At 40.3% G+C, this 10,200-nt stretch overlaps 1 protein-coding gene across 1 annotated transcript; it reads left to right on the top strand.

Moving 5' to 3' along the window:
- Window positions 1-7,061: 7,061 nt before the first annotated feature.
- Window positions 7,062-9,928, top strand: LOC147632306 (sugar transport protein 7-like). Its single transcript, XM_086807123.1, has 4 exons — window positions 7,062-7,378; window positions 7,764-8,089; window positions 8,508-9,134; window positions 9,261-9,928. The coding sequence occupies exons 1-4, from the start codon at window positions 7,246-7,248 to the stop codon at window positions 9,708-9,710; spliced, it is 1,536 nt and encodes a 511-aa protein (XP_086663249.1). The 5' UTR covers window positions 7,062-7,245; the 3' UTR covers window positions 9,711-9,928.
- The last annotated feature ends 272 nt before the right edge of the window (window positions 9,929-10,200 follow it).

The following is a 10,200-nucleotide window of genomic DNA, read 5'->3' as shown; positions in this document are numbered from 1 at the left end:
TTGACAGGTGCCTCAAGCTTAGGCAAAGAAGACACCATTTCAGATTTCTGCAGGCGCAGCAAACTTGCAAAATTCAGATGACCAAAACGTGCATGCCACAGTTTTGCATTTGAAATAGCCTGCGTATCCATAATAGCACATGCTGAATCCTCTACACATTTGCCATCTATATTGAGCTTATACAGCCCTCGACATAGTGAACCAGATGCTACAATGATGTCACCACAAGAGAGATCATGAACAGTACATCTGTCATCCACAAATTTTACAACCAAACCTGTTTTGGCAAATGCGGAGACTGACAGCAGATTCTTTTTGATCCCTGGCACATACAATGCATCAAAAAGTGTAAAGGTGTTGCCATTTGCAACATTCAGCACAATCTGTCCAACTCCTTTAACGGGATAAGAGGAGTTATTGGCACAAGTGACAGTATTCCCTGTGGGAGCAGACTCAAGGAAAGTGAATAAACTGCGCTGCGAGGTGATATGCTTAGTGGCACCACTGTCAAAGTACCATACATCTGAATCTACTGTAGACATACATGTGTCATGCAAAGATGGGTCATAACTGCACTGCGCATTGAATGCCCATTCTGTATCTAGCACAACATTAGCAGATTCATTGTTAGAAGGAGAGGCATCTGCAACAGCCATACCAGCCTCTTTCTTCTTAGCCTCTTTCGCAGCCAGCTTAGGACACGCTTTGATGACATGATCATTTCCCTTACAGTACTTGCAAAATATCTTCTGTTTGTCACCCTTCTTCTCATCTTTGTCTTCCTTCTTTGGTTGCGCAGCATTTGCAGATTTCTGCTTACTAGAAGAAAAGCCAGCTTTACCTTTCCCGCTTCTCTGACTAGCACCGAAAGCTTGATCTGCGACACGCATAATATTCCTGTTTTGCCTTGACTGATCTTCTTGCAGCAAAACAGAAACTAACTCCTCAAATGATAAGGCATTGGGATTGCCTTTCATCATCAAGCGAAGAGTGGAAGCAAAACCCTGATAAGAATCTGGTAGACCATTCAAAACAGTCTGCACAAGTGAACTGTCTGACAGGATTTCATCTGCAGAAATGAGCTGCTCTTTGAAATCCTTGATCTTTGTCAAAAAGCTATCCATAGAATCACCTTCGTTCATATGCTCATTCTCCAACTGTTTTCGGAGATAAGCAACACGAGCCTCATTTCTTGCCTGATACAATGTGGCAAGTACATCCCAAGCATCCTTAGAAGTCCTGCAGGAGCGAATATGTGGGATAATGGTACGTTTGACAGACAGCGCAATCAAGGCATGAGCCTGCGCATCTCTACCATCCCAACGAATCTGCTCTGCTGAAAGTGGTGGTTCCCGAACAGCTGCTACAGCACTTGTGCCTGCACCATCATCAACAGTACCTGTTTCTGATGTGTTTGCAGCATTCCCAGCCACAATAGGACGTGCATCAATACCCTGCACAATATTCCATAACCCCTTTGCTACCAATACATGTCGCATCATATATGCCCACAATGGATAGTTGGTGCCATCCAACTTATCCTCAGCAGCCAACATGCGGAATACATCATTGTTGTCAGCCATGGCCAATGACTGTACTACTAGATGTAAATGCTGTCTGCAAGAGGTAAACCTGTATAAAATCGACCTGTGCTATATAGCACAGCCCAAAACAGACGAATGGGCACCTGTCCTGCAGATTTTAATCTTGACAGAAAATCTGCACAGTAGGACGATTTTGCCTGCGCAGTACTTGGAATGCAAAAACGGAGGGCGAAATGACTTCAGATCAAAATTCTGAAACGACCGAGCCCTACGGGTTCTCCCACGGCATATACTAACCTGCAGACGCTCGTGAAACCTCGTTGCAATCGGAGGAGATGAAGCGCAGGTGCCGGTGATGCTGCCCGGGAGGAGGAAGCCTGCTCTGATACCAATTGTTGGAATTAGGGTTGCAGGAATGCACACACAACTTCAAGAAGATGAGGAAGCTTGAGCACAACACAGTAGTGTATTATGAGTGCCAAAAATGAAAGATAACAAGCCCTAGAAGATAATGGGCGTATATACAATGCACGGGGGAAAAAACCTCCTAGTGAGGGAAAAAGTGCCCCGGCGGTCCTAAGTGTGTTCACACACATCACTACTATAATATGGTAACAGATCATTCAATTTTGATCTACCTTCATTGTGACACTTCACCCTTGTATGTGCAAGACATCCTTTGTCTAAAGTCTTCCTAAGTCATTATCAAAGATCCTTGTTGAAGTACATGGATGGGAAGATGCCATTAGGTTGTCAATTTTATTCTACATATCTCTTGTTTCAAGTTCTTTGTCTTGTGATCAAGTTTCGCTTACTATATTTTCTTACATCAAGAAGATAACTAAATTCTTCTCATAGTCAAGGAACTAGATGAGACTTGAGCACTTGTGCAAAAAGATTCTCATGGGTGGAATAGTTATCACTTGTTCTAAAAAATCAAGACCATGTATAAGCCTTATTATAGCACTATAGCTATCTGTGTTGCTATAGTGAAAATAAACCTTGAGAAATAAAGCCAAGTGTGCACCCATCACAATCTGGTTTAAAAAGTGGTTTCAAAATCTTGTGCATTTTTCTTACATTTCTTTTATGAATAACTTGGATACTATTTTTCTTAGTTGGTTTCCACATGCAAGATAATGGAGTAAAACATGACAACAAAAACGTGGTGTGGTTTTAAAACCTTGTGTGCTTTGATGTGAAAGCTTGACGGTGTCACCCTCGTGTCACCTAATAAGCGAATTCATGCATTTCATTAGTAGATAGTTATTTGTTTTTTAACATGGAAGTGCAGTTTTGGTGGAAAGTTAGGCTCAGTAAAAAAGTGCTAGGTACTTAACAATATCTTTACTTAAGAATAACTAGAAATTTGAAATAAAGTGTTGAAACTATCACGATGTCCCTCCACCCACAACATTATTACATAATATGGAGTAGAGCTTGGAATAATACAAGGGTGGGATTGAAGAGTGGGATTATGTGTTTGTAAATATTAATGCCAATGAGAGAGTATATCTCATTGAGATTTCAATTAGAGGATGCACAAGGAAACATTCCCTTGGAGATGGATGCTTGGTGAAGAGAGTAGAACTTGATGATACCCCAAGAAACAACATAATTGATGCCATATGACCACCAAAACCCCTCTTCGGTTCTTGGAGATGGATGCTTAGTAGAGAGAGTAGAGTAGTGGAGAGAAGAAACAATATAATTGGGACACATGACCACCAAAACCCCCCTTCAATTCTTGGGAGGAGTCTTCTAATTAGGTTCCTAAGGATTCTCCCTACTTATTTTCTAAGAAAGTGCTCATCACTGAGGTTCCTGAGGAGTCCCGAACTTATTTCCTTAGAAAGTTCTCAATGAGTCTCTTAATGTCTTGATGAGATTCTAGAGGAGTCCTTCTAATGAGGTTCCTAAGGAGTATTTCAAGACAAATTGTGCCACAGACCACCAAAAACCCTCTTCAACTCATTAGAGGAGTCTTCTAATGAGATTCCTAATAAGGAGTCTCCTCACTTATTTCCTAAGAAAGTGCTCAATGAGTCTCTTGATATCTTGATGAGATTCTCAAGGAGTCCTTGTAATGAGGTCCCTAAGGAGTCTCTCGACAACTTGATGATAGTGCAAGAAACAACATACTTGTGCCACATGGCCACCAAAACCCTTCTTCAATTCTTGAGAGGAGTATTCTAATGAGGTTCCTAAGGAGTCTCCCCACTTATTTCCTAAGAAAGTGCTAAATGAGTCTCTTGATGTCTTCATGAGATTCTTGATGAGTCCTTCTAATAATGAGGTTCTTGATGAGTCCTTCTAATAATGAGGTTCGTAAAAGGAGTCTCTTGAAAAATTTCCTAACTAATCAATCTCCTGATGTCTTGATGAGATTCTCGAGGAGTCTTTTCGTCTCCTTTTCGTGAGAGGTGGTAACTAAATTTTTCTTGTAGTCAAGGAACCAGATGAGGTCTTAAGAAGTTGTGCAAAAAGATTCTCATGAGTGGAATATTTATCACTTGTTCTAGAAAGTCAAGACCACCCATCATGATCTGGTTTAACTAGTGGTTTCAAAATCTTGTGCATTTTTCTTACATTTCTTTTATGAACAACTTGGACACTATTTTTCTTAGTTGTTTTCAACATGCAACATGCAAGATAATGGAGTAAAACATGACAACAAAAAGGTGGTGTGGTTTTAAAACCTTGTGTGCTTTGATGTGAAAGCTTGACGGTGTCACCCTCATGTCACCTAATAAGCTTGATGGTGTCACCCTCATGTCACCTAATAAGCTTGATGGTGTCACCCTCGTGTCACCTAACAAGCTAATTCATGCACTTCATTAGTAGATAGTTATTTGTTTTTTTCAACATGGAGGTGTAGTTTTGGAAAGTTAGGCTCAGCAAAAAGTGCTAGGTACTTAGCAATATCTTTACTTAAGAATAGCTAGAAATTGAAATAAAGTGTTGAAACTATCACCAAGTCCCTCCACCCACAACATTCTTAATAAGAAAATCTTTACCATCAAGGATATTTTAAATTAAATTAAAATATTGAAACTATCACCATGTCCCTCCACCCACAACATTCTTAAATTAGAAAATCTTAAATTAGAAAGGAAGAAAATCTTTACCATGAAGGATATTTTAAATTTATATATTATCCTTTGAATTGTTTTTTAATACCAATTCTATCTATCACATGCTAGAATTGAAGACCTAATTCTTGTAAAAATCATTTAATTTACACATCCACAAAAACCAATAATTGATAATTGAGCATCGACATTAGCATGAAATTCTCGTGCCAAAAGTGTTCCTAAATAATGCTTGTAATCAATTTAATAGAGATATTCATGCCTTCAATGTTGACTTTAACATCAATTAAAATTTTAGCCTAGCGATTCAAAATGGTCATGAAAAAGATCCACTTCTTAACAGAGGTTATGGCCTTTTTCATGACATTTATAAAATTATAGTGTAAGTTCAACATCACAGACATGAATAGTGTTTCAGAGAAAAATGTTCGGAAAAAATAGGGTAACCATGATTTCTTTGCAAAATAGTAAACGTTTTTCTTTTTTTACTACTTCAGCTATAGGAAAACAAAAAGTACCAGAATTGATTGAGTGGCATGAGACTAATGAACCCCAAAATCAACAAAATATACTTATCATACTAAAATTGCAATGATTGAACATGATTATGAAGACTTAAAAGCATAGAGCACATCCCATCAAATCAAACCCGGCATTTTCTTTACTTGTTATTTACGATGTGGTGTATTGTGCATCCACATTTTCTTTACTTGTTATTTACAATGTGGTGTATTGTGCATCCACATTTCATGTTTAAAAGAGAGGTTTGCTTATCATTCACGTAATGAATTTCTTTTCAAGGACCACTTAAGGCATATAAGATGGTTTGGGATGTGCATCTCAAACATACATGATGCATGTATCATAATATATGGAAACTCCTAATGCTTACACATGGATACAAAATTGAAATTTGTCAACACAATGCAAAAATTGATAGCACAATCTTGTTGTGTGGAATTTTGAGCAAGGCCTATCTTTTATATATAAAACGAGTAGCATAATCCTCAAGAATGAGTAGCACAATCTACTAGAACTCAAATTAAAAAAAGTGTAGACTTAAAAGTCATGAATCTCATATGATGATTGAACATAATTATTAATACCTAGAAGTAGAAAGCACATACCATCAAAGCAATCCATTATCTTGTTATTACTACGTGGTTTCTAGGAATCCACAATCCATTTTGAAAGAGAGGTTGATATGTGAGCCCATGGTTATCACCATTTATTCCATTAAATGATTTTTCAAGGACCTGTCATGCTCACAATCAAATAGGATTGGGGATGCATTCAACTCCATTAGAGTATTGCTTATTTTGTGTAACATATGTGTATGGTCAAGAGCGTAAGCTATTATTATGGGAAGGCAACATTTAGGTGCGAGATAGACACTTGGGTTTTTATGTTATTCTAGAGATGTAGGGTGGTAATACTGTAGGCAAGAGATGAATTTACTTTGTGTGTCATGATAGCCATGCACAAGTGCTTTAAAGTGGGTGTTGGTAATCTTAGGTTTGGCTCGGATTTCATGTGAGGTGACTAAAAACAATGTCCTCATTGAGTGATAAGAAGTGGGTGAAAGCAAACCGCCAAGCAAGTCTTTCCACATCTTCTTTGTTGAAATTGTGGGATATGTAGGGTATACAGGTGAGTTGAGTACTAAGATGAGCTATGTGGGTGCAAAATAAATGAGGGTTGCATTCAGAGACCAGCCTCCTTTGGGTGGGGACGCTATGCGAAAAATACTTCTCACCCAAAGGTAAAAACTTAGAATGGGAGGTACTTTTTACTAATTTTGAATAATTTGAAGGTATTTTTGATATTTGAGGGGCATTTTATCAGTTTTAACCTATTTTAGATGGATCTTTAGAGGTACAAATTCTAGAGATATGGAGAAATACACAAAGAAAGGATGATTTTGGAGGCCCCTAAAAAATTATAACCAAAACCTTCTAAAGTCTAGGAAATTTTGAAACCTTAAAATATAAAATCCTCAATAATTTTCTCAATATAAAATTTTGAAACCTTAAAATATAAAATTCTCAATAATTTTCGAACACTGATAATTTTCGAACACCGATAATGATCACCTCCGGCGGGGTGGTGGGTTTTTGACGTTTGACCTTTATCCGTGGCAGTGGCAGTATGTGGGCTAGTGGGCGAGTGTGGCCGGCCGCCGTATGATAATGGGATGCGGGGAGCGCGGAACTGATGTAAAGTGTTGAATAACTTGAATCTTGCGGGCCCAGGATCTTCTGTCGTACGTGAGAGCGGCCTGACGTGCCATGTGGGAAGCATGCAAGTAGGAACAGGGGCGTGCTCCCTGGTGTAGCAATAGTTGACGTGGCCGCGTATGGTTCGCGGTCTTGGATGCTGTGGTTTGTCGCGCTAATAGTTAATTAAGGATATACATACAGGATTAGAACCTAGTATTTTTAGCAACGCTCCCACACCAACGGTAGAGTTGTTCTGAACTTTAGACTTGTCTCGGTAACCGTCTGGTGGTAGGTGCGCTGTTCGAGGTTTTCTCGCAGAAAACACCCCGCCACCTTTAAATCGTGTGTGTGTGTGTGTGTGTGTGTGTGTGTGAGAGAGAGTGAAGCGCCATGGCGGGTGGCATGATGGTAGTCTCCGGGCGGGCGCAGGCGTATGAGGGCCGTGTCACCGTGTTCGTGGTGCTTACCTGCCTTATCGCTGCCCTGGGCGGAGGCCTTTTCGGCTACGACATTGGCATTTCTGGTAAAACACTGCAATTTGCTTTCTTCTTTTCTTTAATTTGGGGGTGGAGTTTCACTTATCAAATTTTAAAGAACTAAGCTCACAGAGATGTAAAACCAGGCAAATGAGTGATAGATATATAATAGAAAAGTAGGGAAGGATGATCATGGAGGGCGAAGGCGTTGATGAATGATATACAACACAAATCAAGAGAAGGATTGTCATGGTTCCCGGGGGGGGGGTGGTGGACAGGGCCGACCACGGTGACGGCAGAGGCGTCTTTGTATGTTAGAATATGGGGGTAGATGGCAAGGATCATGGTGAGGGGATCTCTAAGTAGATAAAATTCAAGAGAAGAATGGCCCATACAGTATATCATCATGAAGCACCTCTGTTTTCTTCACAGGTGGTGTCACAGCCATGGATGACTTCTTGAAGAAATTCTTCCCTGTGGTTTACGCTAAGAAGAACTACCAATCCTCCCATAATGAGCACTACTGCAAGTACGACAATCAGAAGCTCGCCGCCTTTACCTCCTCTCTGTACATTGCCGGCCTCGTAGCAACCTTCGGTGCCTCCCACACCACCAGGGCCTACGGGCGCCGCTTGACCATCCTCATCGCTGGTGCGAGCTTCCTTGTTGGGGCTGCCCTCAATTCAGGTGCTCTCAACATCTCCATGCTCATCCTAGGACGGGTGATGCTTGGAGTGGGTGTTGGTTTCGGAAACCAGGTGTGTATATGGTATAACTAGACGCATTTATGGAAAACTCATTTAGTTTTTCTATTGCCATGTGAACAGCATGCGAGTCGTCTGTAGAAATAGTAAAAAAAGGGTAGAGAGATTGAACTTGTCTCTACTATTGCACAAACTCGCATCCTCCACATCCTGGTTGCACCCAAGCATTCTAATCTCTCTATTTTGTACATTCTTGAGGTCTGGTTGATAGTCTAGGCTCTCTGCGAGAGCTTTGTCCTCCTTAATCTTGTAAGGGTACTATGAAGATTGCCCTTGGTTGGATAGAGAGATGATATGCTTAATATTTTTGGCTCCGAGCAAGTAGGTGGTGTGCATCTTAGACACATAGCTACCTTCAAAACAGCTCAAATTTTTTCTTTCCAAAGTCTCTGACTTGCAGAGGAATTTGCAGGCTGTCCCTCTTTACTTGTCAGAGATGGCACCACCGCAGTGGAGGGGTGGTCTTAACATGCTATTTCAGCTTGCAACTACTGTAGGCATCTTTTGTGCCAATCTTGTAAATTATGGCACACAACATATAAGATTATGGGGTTGGCGCCTTTCATTGGGGTTAGCAGCTGTTCCAGCTTTGATCATGTTTGCTGGTGGTCTATTCCTTTTTGAGACGCCCAACAGTCTCATCGAGCGCGGATATTTGGAGAAAGGGAAGGAAGTTCTAATAAAAATACGTGGTACTCCAAGTGTACAAGCCGAATTTGATGATCTGATGGAAGCAAGCAAGGTTGCACAATCTGTAAACCACCCTTTTACCAACTTATTGCAAAAGAGAAATCGCCCACAGTTGGTTATGGCCTTTTGTCTTCCCATTTTTCAAATTCTCACAGGAATCAACTCCATTTTATTTTATGCTCCCATAATTTTTCAAGCATTGGGCTTTGGTAGCAACGCATCACTTTATTCATCAGTGTTTACCGGAGGTGTTATGGTGGTGGGATCGATTGTGACGATACTCACTGTGGATAGATTTGGGCGACGAGTACTCTTGATCACTGGCGGTACAGTCATGGTTATATGCCAGGTATGGCTTTCTTGGTTGAGAGAGAGAGAGGTTGAGAGAGAGAGAGAGAGAGGTTCACTAAACAGATTCACATCTTCTTTCTTCTTTACTTGAATACCTAGTGAAGTTAGATCATTGCTTTTGCAGGTAATTATTGCAGTTATTCTAGCCAAATTTTACGGAGGTGACAAAGCTCTTTCCAAAGAACTGTCAGCTGTAGTGACACTCCTGGTCTGTTTATTTGTCCTTGGGTTTGCTACTTCCTGGGGTGGTCTAGGATGGGTTGTGCCTAGTGAAATCTTTCCTCTTGAGATTCGATCGGCCGGGCAAAGTGTCGTGGTGTCAGTGAATCTTTTGTTCACATTTGCCATAGCACAAGCCTTCTTATCCATGTTATGTGGGTTAAAATATGGCATTTTCCTGTTCTTTGCATTTTGGGAAGCCTTCATGACTTTGTATGTATACTTTCTACTGCCGGAAACCAAGGATGTACCTTTGGAGGAGATGGTCTATGTCTGGAGAGCACATTGGTTTTGGGGCAAGTTCGTAGTCACACCAGATGTGGAAAATTTAGAAAAAGATAATACCAAGATGTAAAAGAAAGATGTGGAAAATATATGGATGCCTGCAAGATGTACAAGAACAGAAAAGTAGTGTTCATCTTCCTTGGTGATCCGTCCCCATTGTCCTTAAAACTTTTGGGATACAAAGGTAATATAATGATAGTCTGAAAGTACATTAAGGTACTTGTGAAGCTACTTGTACGCCTGTAAGACTTGATGGTCCACCTTGATAATGCAATATCTTTGTAGATCTGGGAGGTTGTTCTTTGTGTTTGTAGATTTTGATTGTTGTGGTGAAATATCTAGATATTTAGGAAAGAGCAGATAGATTGAAGTGTGAGGATCACATAGTATGAAAGGGCCATATTACCGACACAGCAGAGGAAAGCCTGTATAATGTGCAAAAGCCTTGTATGGTCCTTAACATTTGAGACTTTTTTCATCAAACTTACAGTAATTCTCGTCTGGATGTAAAAGAAGGATGTGGACAGTTTGTAAAAAGATATGGGTGCCAAGGAAAGTGT

The sequence above is a fragment of the Cibotium barometz genome, chromosome 13 (assembly GCF_041138505.1).
Source record: "Cibotium barometz isolate CiBa-2024 chromosome 13, ASM4113850v1, whole genome shotgun sequence".
In the NCBI taxonomy this organism is placed as follows: domain Eukaryota; kingdom Viridiplantae; phylum Streptophyta; class Polypodiopsida; order Cyatheales; family Cibotiaceae; genus Cibotium; species Cibotium barometz.
Note: the sequence above shows the minus strand (reverse complement) of the source record. Positions and strands in the feature narration are given on the sequence as shown.